Below are 12,585 nucleotides of genomic sequence, written 5' to 3' on the forward strand. Positions count from 1 at the left end.
CATTGATCATTGTCTTATGACAGAGGGAATCTATGGCAAACTTAGAGAGATGAGAATAGACGAGGAAGGCATTGAAAGCTTAGGTAATGATAAATGCATAACACTACAAATGGGATATAAAACTGATAATAGCAACATAGAGTCAAAGCTTGGAAGCTCGTATTTAAATGACACACAAATAACAAATACAGCCGTGAGAGTTGAGGAGGAAGTAGGGAAACTACTAGGCAAACACTGAGAGTATATTGAGCTGTTACGTGTAATGACGAGGAAGATGGAAAAATAGAAGAAAACTATTGGCTGGAAAGGAAAAAGAAAGCGTAAAAGTCGGTGGAACAGAGAAATCCGGGAAGCGATCGAGAAGCAGCGTGAGGCATCACGGGAGTACAGACAGGCAAAAAGACAGAAGTGGCCACACGATGAAGTCAAAAATATGGGAAGTATATTTACAGAAAAAACCATAGTGCAGAAATTGGTCGAAGCAATAATTAAAGGTGAACGTGATTGCCAGACGACAGAGATCTGCGAAAAGAAGGTTGTACCTAGAATATTTTGGAGCCTCCTAAAAGTGCTAGCTAGGAAGTCTGTCACAATGCAACAACACATGGTAGATGGAGGAAATAAATTGGAAGGGTACGAAGCATTACGTTATATACGAAAAGTAACAGCAGATTTGTTTAAAAAGGTTGCCCAGGGGCATTGCCAGGTGAGTAGAAGTATGAAAAAGAGCGCAACCGAGGAAGAGATAGTACTTGAGAATTTCAAATGGAAGAAGGCCGAAGGAAAACAACCTAAGCGGACTACTACGGGCTTAGACAGAGTTCCCATCCGCCTCATTAACGAACTAGAAAACAGCACTAAAGAAGCACTGCTGAAATCCGTAAAAAGTACTCACAGGAGAAAGAAATACCAGACACTTGGCAGAAAAGTAGAATGAACTTAATCTATAAAGACAAGAAAGAAAAGGTTAACATTCGCTTGTATAGCCCTCTAACCATTACATCTGTCCAGATGGTGGTTTTAGGACGTTAAACCCCACATATCAATCAACCATTACATCTGTGCTATACAGGTTGGCAATGCAGGCAGTAAAATAGAAGCATGGGCGGAGCAAAATGATATTTGGGGAGAACTTAAGAATGGATTGCGAATCGACAAGCGGTTAGATGATAACCTGCTTGTTCTTACTCAGTGCATAGAAATATCTAACATAGAAAAGAGACACTATTACATAGATTATCAGGACATCACTGGGGCTTACGACAACGTTAATCAGGAAATTTCATGGGACATATTGAAGAATGTGAGCACAGGTGATGACTGTATACAGCTTTGGAGAGAAATATGCTGAGAAAAAATGCAGCGGCAAGCAGAGAATCGGCCATCAATCAACTGACAAGCGGCAAAGCTTGTCCGGCATTTAAACAGTTGCCATCGAATATTCTAGCCTTATTGCTAGCGGCGACGTAGGTTCCAGAATAATCTGTAACGTTTACGAAGTGGGTGTAATCTTAACAAAATGATCTACTGCACTCCTTAAGGTTCTCCAACAGTATAGGCGCGGTTTACGCTGGGAATTACTGACGGTAAAACGGGGTGATAACAAACCTTGAGGAGGGAATGTGGCAATATTGTGGAAAGGCATAATGGTTCCAGGGCTTACATTTAGGAACCCAGTGGTGTGCATGAAGCGAGAGGTGCAATCAGGAATGGATGTAAATCAAAGGAATGTGGGACACCTCGCGTTGGGAAATCACGGGAAGACGACAGTTGAGGCTGTGATGGGGAATATGGGATGGACAGACTAAAGCAAAGGAAGCTCTGAGCAAAATTAGATTTGAATAGAGGCTTAGGAAAATGAAGAGTAGATGGACAGCGAATCTGTAACTGTGCTTTCAGTTTTAAACAAGCTCTGCGTGATGGCGCTTACGACCGACACTACTGTTCGGTTTGTACTGTCACAGTGGATGGACGTGTTTTTTTAGCGCTCCCAATCGACTGCGCAGATAAGTGTTTTTTTCATGTTTTGAGCTTGTCCTTATAATTATAAGGCAGCAGTTGAAATCTTCGTAGCACTTATTTTATGGTACGGCCTTTTCGGGGGCCAGTCACCAGGTATTTATTAGATAGTGTGTGTGTTTGAATTTTTTGTTGTTTTTTTTGCCACCCCGTGGGGGAGGTGCGCGTACATTGAACACGCAAACTTTTGTAGTAGAGCTTAGACTTTCTTTTTTTTTTTTCGTAGGGCAGGGCTCGAGTTTAGTAATTATCGAGTATAGGGACAATTGGTGTCAGAAAGACATGGTTAAAAAGACTGTAATGTGTTCGGGATGTGGAGTGGGTTTGAAAGTGGACCCAAGTGTAGAAGCGGATGGAGAAGAGGCTGACACGAAGTGTAGGCAATGTGAGGTCGAGGAAAAAATGAAGAAAATGATGGTTGCCCAGAGTGAACTACTGATGAGAATCGCCGAGCTCGAGACTGCGTTGGCGACAGAGCAAGAGAAAACGAGGGCAATGGGAGAAAGGCTGAAGTCCGCCGAGGAAGCACTAGCCAAGGTAAACAGGAAGCGACCTACGGAGAGAACAGTAGAGAACCGACAACCAGAACGGCGGAGAAGAAAGAGCAAGTAAGTTTAGAAAAAACAGGTTCAGCCGGTTCAATTGTCGCAAGGTCCAGCTCCAGCGAAGTAGAGGTGGAGCTGGGAGGGGACAAAGCAGCCGGCGTCACACGTGCAAGTAGCCCCCAGGTGCAGGACGCTCCAGCTGAAAAGTCACAGCATGTGATAATCACCGGGGACTCGAATTTTAGGTCGATGCACAGAAGCCATCAAAGAGAGGGTAAGAAGTGACAAGAGGGTTGCAGTAGGGGCGTTCCCAGGACACAAGCTGGAAGCAGTCATGAGGCAAGTGAGCACAAAACTCAAAACTACAGCTGATAGACAAAACCTCGTGATGATTTCAGGCGGTTTAAACGATGTCTTAAATGAAGATACAGCAGGACTAGCAACCACACTGGCGAAAGGCCTCAATGACATGCGCGCTACTTCTCCTCAGGTACAGGTAGTGATATGCACGATACTGGAGGTACCAGTGCGTGATAGCAACGTGAAAAGAGCAGTTGTCAACGCAAACCAAGAGATATGGCAGATAAGTCGAGAGAAAGGCTTCGAGGTGGTGGAAATAAACAGAAAGGTGCATAGGTGGGGTGGTTTTCAACGAGACAGAATTCACTTCGATGGGCGGCTAGGTCATGAGGTGGGTTGGCGACTTGCAGGACGCGCAGTAGCTTTTTTGGGGGGCAAGCGGGCCCTTCGGGGTGCAGGATAGCTAGTAACGAGGAAAATAACCAGGGAGACTCTTTGACAGGTGGTATGGACAGGTACGATTCCAAAGTGGCACCAGTATCCAAGATAGGTAGAGTTCGGGGCAGAAATAGACGTAGCCATGAGCGCCGAGCCAATTCAGACATAGGGTATATTAACATGCAGGATGGTAGGAACAGGCTGAAGTGGGAAGAGATAGAAGAACAGCTAAGGGAAGAGAGGCCGATGGTATACCGTTTTGTAGAAACACATCTCAGGGACATGGAACAACCTCCGAACAATCCGGACTATGCGTGGGAATATTGTAGTAGAACAGAAAGCCGCAGAAAGGGGGGTGGTATTGGGGCATTCATTCATAAAAGTACAGACTGGCAAAGGGTCAAGCAGGAGTGCAAGAAACATTTATGGCTAAAAGGGAAAGTGGCAGGTCAAATGACACTCCTTGGTTTCGCGTACGTGTGGACGGGAGCAAAGACCAGAGAGGAAAACCAGGCAATGATAGAGTGTATATCAAAGGACATTCAGGAGTTAGGAAGAGAGTGCGAGATAATTATACTAGGAGATATGAATGCGCACATAGAAGATATAGATGGGTATACCGACCCGACAGGCAAAATGATCATGGATATGTGTGAAAGGCTTGATTTGATCATTTGCAACAGTACTGAGAAGTGTGAAGGGCAAATAACATGGGAGGTAGGAAGGCTGCACTCTACGATAGATTATACACTGATGTCACATAGGATGTATGATAAGCTCAGGGGAATGCACATAGATGAAGGTGGCTCCAGAAGTCTGGGTAGTGATCACAAACGTATCAAGGTAAGTTTTGGAAGAGCAGTGAAAGAGGGAAGGAGAGAAGATCAGCAACTACAGGAAAATTTTTATCCAGAAAGGCAAATTGAAATAGCCACTAAACAAATTGAGAAAGTAATCACGAAGGATAATAAAACAGTGTGGACATACACAAACCTAATTAGACTGTTTCAGCTAGAGCTTGCTAAGACGCGTGACAAGTCACCCCGGAAAAGAAGACACAAGACCAAAAGTTGGTGGGATGAGGAAGTTAAGAGAGCCATAGCAAAACGTCAGGAAGCCTCTAGGGAACACAGACATGCTAAGCAGCGGGATGAACCGACAGATGATGTTGAAAGAAAATGGGAAACCTTTCTAAGCTGTAGAAGGGATGCATCCCTTTTGATCAATGAAAAGATTAGAAGAAAGGGAGCTCAGTGGCTGGCAGAAGTACGTAAGAAAGATAGAAAGGCAGCTGCGAAATTTTGGAACCATCTAAACTTCCTTAGAAATGAGACGAGCCTAGAGCAGAGGTTTATAACTACTGCCCAAGGTGCTAGGCTAGAATGGGACGAAGCTATTGAATATATAAGAACAAGGATGACAGAAAAATTTCAACAAAGAAGTGCTTTATGCACCACAATAGACAAGGATGAATCAAGTGGCGCAATGACTTCATTTTCACAACGAGAATTGGAAAGGGCCGAGTAAAGGGTTCCTAGCAGTACATCAACAGGGGCAGATGGCAATCCAATTATGCTGATAAAGACATTAGGTCCGAAGCCTAAGCAGGCTTTGAGAGAGGCAGTGAGCAAACTAATAATCGATGGGGAAGTTCCCGATGGATGGAAACTTAGCAGGATGAGCATGATCTATAAAGGAAAGGGGGACAAAGCTGACATAAACAACTACCGTCCTATAACAGTGACATCAGTGGTCTACAGGCTTGCGATGCAGATTATAAAGGAAAGACTGCAGGCATGTATAGAGAATGAGGGGTTGCTAGGGGAACTACAGAATGGCTTTCGGAAACACAGGTGGTTGGAAGACAATCTTTTCTCACTGACGCAGTGCATCGAAATATCAGAAAAAGAACACAGGCCCCTGTGGCTAGCATTTTTGGATATCAAGGGAGCGTTCGATAGCGTGGTTCAAGAGAAATTGTGGGGAATACTGGACACACTAGGCGTGGGACATATAATCACTAATCTTTTAAAGGATATTTATAAAGGTAACAAGGTAGTTATAAAGTGGGAAAAACAGGTATACAAGCTTGCAGAGGTCAAACGGGGGCTTAGACAGGGTTGTCCTCTGTCACCCTTATTATTTATGATGTACCTACAAGGATTAGAGGCCAAATTAGAGGGAAGTGGACTGGGCTTCAACCTTTCTTTCGTCAAACAAGGAAAACTCATTGAACAGGCACTACTAGCATTGATGTACGCAGATGACATAGTGCTGATGGCCGACAACAAGGAAGATTTGCAGAGATTGGTGGACATCTGCGGTAATGAGGGAGATAGGTTAGATTTCAGATTCAGTAAGGAAAAATCAGCAGTCATGATTTTTAATGACAATGAAGGTAGTGAGCTTAGAATACAGGAGGTGACGCTAGAGATAAGAGATAAATACAAATATCTAGGCGTATGGATAAGCAATGGGGCCGAGAACACGAAATATACGCGACGACTAAAGGTAACAGGAATGCAGCCGTAATGAGAAACAGGGCACTGTGGAATTACAATAGGTATGATGTTGTCAGAGGAATATGGAAAGGGGTCATGGTTCCTGGTCTGACGTTCGGCAATGCGGTCTTGTGCATGAGATGAGAAGTTCAAGCAAGATTAGAAATAAAGCAACGTGGAATAGGTAGGCTTGCCTTAGGAGCTCACGGGAATACACCAAATCAGAGAGTACAAGGTGATATGGGATGGACATCATTTGAGCGCAGGGAAGCTAGCAGCACGATAAAATTTGAGAAGCGATTGAGAGAAATTGGGGAGGAGCGTTGGGCTAGGAAGGTATTCATCCACTTGTACATGAAGAATGTCGATACAAAATGGAGGAAGCAACTCAGAAAATTGGCTGGTAAATACTTGGAAAAGAGCAGGGGGCCAAACAAAAAAGAATTATCGGTAAGAAGAATGTGAAGGAAGCTGAGATCGATATGTGGAGAATTGGCATATTAAGAAGTCCGCACTAGAGATCTATCGAACTTTTAAGCAGGAAATCGCCCAGTAAAGGATCTACGATAATACTCGAGGTTGTTCAATACTGTTGAACAGCAGCCAAAGAAGGTTCTATAGGAAACGTGCAGCACCTACAGGTGGCGTGCTAATGCAGTGCGCCAGCGTGCCGTCAGCGCCACGAGTGGCCACTGAGTTGTCAACTGACGTGATACACATTCTCGTCTCTCCTTCTGCTGCGCCTGCGTTTGGCGGACGTGCGTGCGCGCAATGGCTACTGGTATTAAAAAGCGCGCCGGCTTCAATAAAGTTAAATGCGCAGCGTTTTTTCAGAGCTTCAAACGAAGAGAAAGGAGGCAAATTATGCCGCAGCAGGCACGTTTTTGACGTGACTGAAGAGACCACAGTCGGACAGAGTATATTGAAAGGGCGGTGTGTGGGACAAGCCAACGCGAACCAGGAAGCATATGCCATCATCATCGAGGTTTGGGCGAACGCTTTTTCATCATTTTACCTGCTTATTACCGAGCACACGATGACAATAACGTGAGACGTGTGCTGTAGTGTGATGTTGTCTTGAGGGCAACCGAGTGCGATCGGCACTAGTACGTACAATCACCTCCCGTCTCGCATTTAGTGATGCCGTAACGATTGTACGAACCTTACTATGTCGCAGTTCTGTTTGTGGACGTTGCCCGGGCTGCATGAGTGATTGAGTAAATCTGTTACGTGTCATCTTTGCAAGTGATATCTAGCGTGAATGAATAATGCTCGCATTTAGACACGTATTAAACTGTCTGAAGTACGATCCGCGTAACAGTAACGCACGTACAGCCAGGCGACGGCATCCAGTAAATTGTATGGGCATCGCCGTGAACTGCAAAATAACTGTTGGTTGATGTAACTTTAAGTGCATGTGCTCTGTAATATGCATGTGTGTACTTTTCACCATTAATTACTTAAGACAGGTAACACCAAAAATGCGTCTTTTTCAATCGCACTGCCCGTAGGCCGGGTGTAACTTGAGTATTCTCTTTTTCAGCTTGATGCAACTAGGCTGATCACCAGAGCTCACTGCAACTGTAGGGGTAGTGTTGAAGGCCATTGCAAGCATGCAGCAGCAGTTGTAGCTTTTGTCAACAGTGAAGAGTCCGTCACAAAGACGTCACAACCAAACGAATGGAAGTCGCCCTCCAACAAGCAACTAAAGCTGTACACAAAAGGCGTGCCATTTAAGGAAATGTTCCAACCAAAAACATCTCCCCCAGTTCTCGCATCATACATATCGCAAGATGTCCTGAAAGTGAACAGTTCACAAGGAGTTATGCCTGGAGCATTTCTAGATTTGAAAGAAAATGCAAAGAGGCTCGATGAGCTGCTTCCAAAGATTTTGTGTTCATCAGTTTGTTATTATTCACTAGAATGTGAAATAGAAGATGTTACAAACATGGAACACATCATGATTGACGAGGACATGTGCAGTGCTATAGCTGCCAGGACCATTCAGCAAAGCTTGTGCCCAGACTGGCACAAACTCAGGAAAGAAAGACTTTCTGCGAGCGCCAAAGTCCACAGGGTTCGCGTGCGGGAAAAGGATTTTGAGAAGCTCGCCCATGACCTTATGCACCAGAAGCACTTTTACAATGAAGCTTGCAGGTACGGAACTGCAATGAAACCCACTGCAAGAAAGACCTATGAGAAAGAAACGGGCAGCACATGCACCCGCATCGGTCTTGTCATCAGCAAAGTGCAGAGCTGGCTTTGTTGTAGCCCGGATGGCCTATCACAGGATGACGGTGTCATCTTAATTGAGATCAAGTGCCCATTTCGATGTCGGGATAATCAAATTCATGAAAATGCAACTCTAGCTGTGGACTACTTGCATGTGGTAAATGAGGATCTGCAACTGAAAGAAAATCATGCATACTATACACAAGTTCAGGTGTCACTGTACGTTTTGAATCTTGAATTATGTCACTTTGTTGTGTACTCCCCACTCCAGCTTGTTTGTGATCAAAGTGAAGCGAAATGAAGAATTCTTGAAGTTCATCATTCCTAAGATGGAATGGTTTTGTTTTAAATTTTACAAGAATGAGGTAATGAACATTCATTCCCAAGTGTGCTAAATACCTGCAAGGCTAGCTAAACTAATTTGTTACACATTACTGCATTCCCATATCGCTGGGACAAGTTTTTTTATGCAGCATGGTATTCATGTTGCTTCTCTCACTCTAAGTCATTAGTTTTTGATTGATTGATTGATATGTGGGGTTTAACGTCCCAAAACCACTGATGATTATGAGAGACGCCGTAGTGGAGGGCTCCGGAAATTTCGACCACCTGGGGTTCTTTAACGTGCACCCAAATCTGAGTACACGAGCCTACAACATTTCCGCCTCCATAGGAAATGCAGCCGCCGCATCCGGGATTCGAACCCGCGACCTGCGGGTCAGCAGCCGAGTACCTTAGCCACTAGACCACCACGGCAGGGCAAGTCATTAGTTTTTGCTCACGGTGCAATAAACATATCTTGTGTACTCCTGCTTGTGATAATTTACAAAGAATTGATTTGTTGAATTGATTTTATGTCATATTTTACAAAATTGACATAATGAACATTCCGTCCCAAGTGTGCCAAAAACCAAGGCCAACCACGCTATTCTGTGATACACCGTTGTGTTCCAATATTTTGACATGTTTTCATGCAGTGTGTTATGTTTTTCCTCTCATTTTAAGTCATTCTTCTCAAAGTGAAATAAACATATATGGTGCAGTGCAAATACAATCAGTCTTTTTTTCTATGATGTTGCATCACCAGATCGCCTTGTTGCTCAGTCATCCTCTGTCTTCATCACTACAGTGCACGGTGAAGTTTTCACAAGCTCCTACATTTGTTATTATACGATGATGCACAGTGTCTGTAATCAAGACAGCTTTTTAATGTGATAGGTCAATACCTGTGCATTTAAAAACACTAATGAAGAGTTTTAAAATCCAGAAGAGTAAACTGGCTGCTTGACTTAAGTCAAGATTGCTAGGAGTACTAGTGAAGGTCTTCGTTGGTTTGTTAACATGGCATCTTTAAGTAAAGTAAAGGAAGAACCCCCAATGAATGACATAAAAGCAGGAAACTGTGAATGAACACTATCCCTTGTGTGTACGTCCTACTCTGTATGCTTCACAAGCACAGACAGACCAGCATGTGACCAATTCACAGCTTCATTTCACGCATGCCTACATTCATATAAGCAGTTACTTTTGTTACAGCTTCCCCATTGAGACTACAAACATGAATGCATGCATGAAATGCACGAACATTTGACAACTAAAACTATTCCTCCAATCTGTACACACAGTTTTTACTTTACAGTAGGACACAGAAATAGCCCAATAAATGAAGTAAAAAACATATGCTCCCAAAATTATACACACGAAAGTACATTTTTGCAGCCTGTAATGTTTAAAATAGGATCAAAAGTGTTGAATATGGTGGCTTTTAGGACCATTGCAAACTCTACATTCCATCACTGCTGAATTTTGAATATTGGCTTTTGCATGTTTGCGAGTCGGCAACACATGGAATTATCTTGTCAACATGGCTTCTAAGTTCTTGTGGTAGCCTTCCTGACAGAATGTTAAACGCCTTGATCCTTTGAATACATCTTTCCACATGAATTCGGTGGGAAGCTATTTTATATGTGCGTGCAACTTCTGGAGCAGTGAACTGTTCATTCATGTGAGCAAAATGGGGAATTTCTAGGCTAACCTTACGAGATTCTAAGTCATAGCGAATGTGGGGGAAGCCCTTGTCGGCCAACACCAGGTCGTCTTCCTCGAGCAGGTCAAGCAGACCACAGTTTGCCGTAATGTAAGTATCGCTAGCGCGGCCACCAAACACTTTAGGGCTTCATCATTTTCCTCGCCAGGAGAGAGAGATTCATAGCCGCAGAATGCCTTCGGGGAGAACTCGTGCACAATTACTGTACCGGTGCTCTTGTCACATGATTCACTTTGAGGGACAGGGATGTGACTGCACTGAACAGAAGCCTCACAGGCACGACTGTCAAGCAAGCAGCTTAACGTAACAAACGATGCTGTCATGTGAGAGCACCTTTCTTCCGTTTGTGTTGAAACCTGAACAAATGGGTGGTTCAGACACACATTCATTAGGGCAATATTTTGAGACACGCTGTGAAGAAAAAATTGCGCTACATACCTCATGCCTCGACAGTTCATTTTCGTCACACTGGGGTGGGACATCTGGTAGTGATTCGACCACTCCGCAATCATCATTTGATGAAATGGAGCTGTCTACAGGCTCATCTTCACCAACATCCTCATGTAAACTGACACTGCTTGGGTCTGAAATGGCAAATAAAGCACGAGTCCTTTTTGTCCACCTGGGGATGGAAAACATCAGGATACATGTTTTGCATCTTCCAAAGACAAGTACCATTTGTAGCACATATGAGATCAAAAGCAGCCAATTGTTATTATGATACAGCACAAGTGGCTGTTGTTGCTACGATACTTTTGGGTCTGCTAAACACACCAGCCGCATTCAATGCCTATTTCAATGGATGTGGTGTAAGCATCAATTCTATGTACCGTACACATTTCAGTGCAAGTTACAAGGCAGTTTCACAAAAGTTTAGTGGTCCCTTTAGAATCATGATTCATGCTCAGCTGCATAATTTGTAACTCAGCAGCAGATAGTGATAGGTGAGGCAAGAGCAAAAGCAGAAAGCACGTAAACACTTCAAATTTATTTCTGCTACACTTCATAACATGCGCAATATGCGGCGGACAAATATTAATACAAAAAGCGAGTACTGTTCCTTTATATTTCTGTTCTTTCGTACTCACGCTGTTGGAGACGTGCTGATGTAATTCAATACCCAACGCGTGTCGCTTTTGAAAGATACAGGGAAGAAATCCCGCCAATTATTTAACCATGTGACCATTCCCGTTTGCGCCATAATTCTACAGAGCCAAACTAGCGACAGTTTCAAAAAAAAAAAAAAAAAAGTTATCGCTCTCGAAGCATTCGCGGCGCGTGATATCCACGACGTTGCACAAATCGCGCGGCTTTCCAGCTGCCTGTGCAACAGGCTGAAAGCTTCGCACCTTGCACTTATTGTTGAACGCGGGAAAAGCCTACTGACCTCTCATAGCGCGACCTCTTGTCCTCAGCGATCGCTGAAGTTTTGCAATACGTTGGCGGAAAAATAGCAGGAGCGTACGAAGGAGAAGCTGGATCCGTCGATGACTTTCCGCCAACAAAATGTGCACTGCAGACCCGAGACCACTTTGCCGGCTGCCACTCGGTTCCGTTTGCACTGTAAAAACACCGGTTCGCTAGCGTGGGGCGTAAATTCAGATCGAACTAGCAACAACACGTACTCCATAACCATGCACAGGATCACTTACTTCACACGGCGTACGTTGCGAATCCACCGTTCCCGCTGGTCTACGAGGCATTGTCGCCCCGGAAAACGGAAGAACTTTGTTCCAGGAGGGCATTTCTCGTAGCTATTAGCGCAGTTGACGACGCAGCAATTCATGCGCGACATTGGAAAGCTCCTTGACCAGCGTGACACGGCTCGGCTCGTGGAGCGGCTGCTGCACGTATCACGCCACTTCGTTTCGTTCCCTCCCGCGCAGCGGTGCCACCGACTCAATGCACGTTCCCCATATATCTACTGGAGTGGAGATACGCCACGATAAGTGATGCCGGTCGCCGCTTATTGGAAAAGGAAAGACTCAGAAGCAGACAAAGTGCGCTTCGTAGCTCCACCATCGCAGTGGCCTTTGGAGACTGTGACATAGTTTTGTTAAACATTTAAAGATTTTACAAGGCCATGGTGACTTTGTGCGTCGCTTATGGATGCACAAATCGCATCAAGAAGACGCCTGGGATCGCTTTTAACGTGTAAGTATTCTCGCTTCGTTCGCTAACAATCGCCTGTTTTTTCGCGTATGCTGTTAAATTAAAAACAATATCAAAGGTGCGTGTTGTGTTCTGGGTTTTGGTTTGACATGTGAGGATGCAAGGAGGCGCCGCTCTGGCATCTAGGACAAGGAGGATTAAAGAAAAAATTGCTGGAGTGGAAGCTCCCGCAACGCCTTGCCGGCAGAAGTGAAGCCAGCTTTTGCCTCTGCCAAGAAGGCGGAAACATGCTTTTTTTTTTCTCATGGTGCTTACTTAAAGATCAAGTGGTTTTGATATGTTATGTATATGCTACGTCAGTTCTATATTAAAAGATGGTTGTTCCCGACGA

The 12,585-nt window shown here is 44.3% G+C and overlaps 1 protein-coding gene across 2 annotated transcripts in view; it reads right to left on the reverse strand.

The window, feature by feature from the left end:
- Positions 1-11,972, reverse strand: part of LOC119185076 (uncharacterized) — a 38,329-nt gene extending 26,357 nt beyond the window's left edge. For both annotated transcript variants that reach the window (XR_012894452.1, XM_075890609.1), the window contains exons 1-3: positions 11,735-11,972; positions 11,470-11,643; positions 10,521-10,704 (exon numbers count right to left, since the gene is read on the reverse strand). Coding sequence is in view for 1 of the 2 variants with exons in the window: in XM_075890609.1 (XP_075746724.1) it covers positions 10,521-10,704; positions 11,470-11,643; positions 11,735-11,877 (501 nt within the window). In the remaining variant the exon portion in view is untranslated. The remainder of the gene's footprint in view (positions 1-10,520; positions 10,705-11,469; positions 11,644-11,734) is intronic.
- Positions 11,973-12,585: the final 613 nt, after the last annotated feature.

This window comes from Rhipicephalus microplus, chromosome 3 (assembly GCF_043290135.1).
Source record: "Rhipicephalus microplus isolate Deutch F79 chromosome 3, USDA_Rmic, whole genome shotgun sequence".
Lineage (NCBI taxonomy): Eukaryota > Metazoa > Arthropoda > Arachnida > Ixodida > Ixodidae > Rhipicephalus > Rhipicephalus microplus.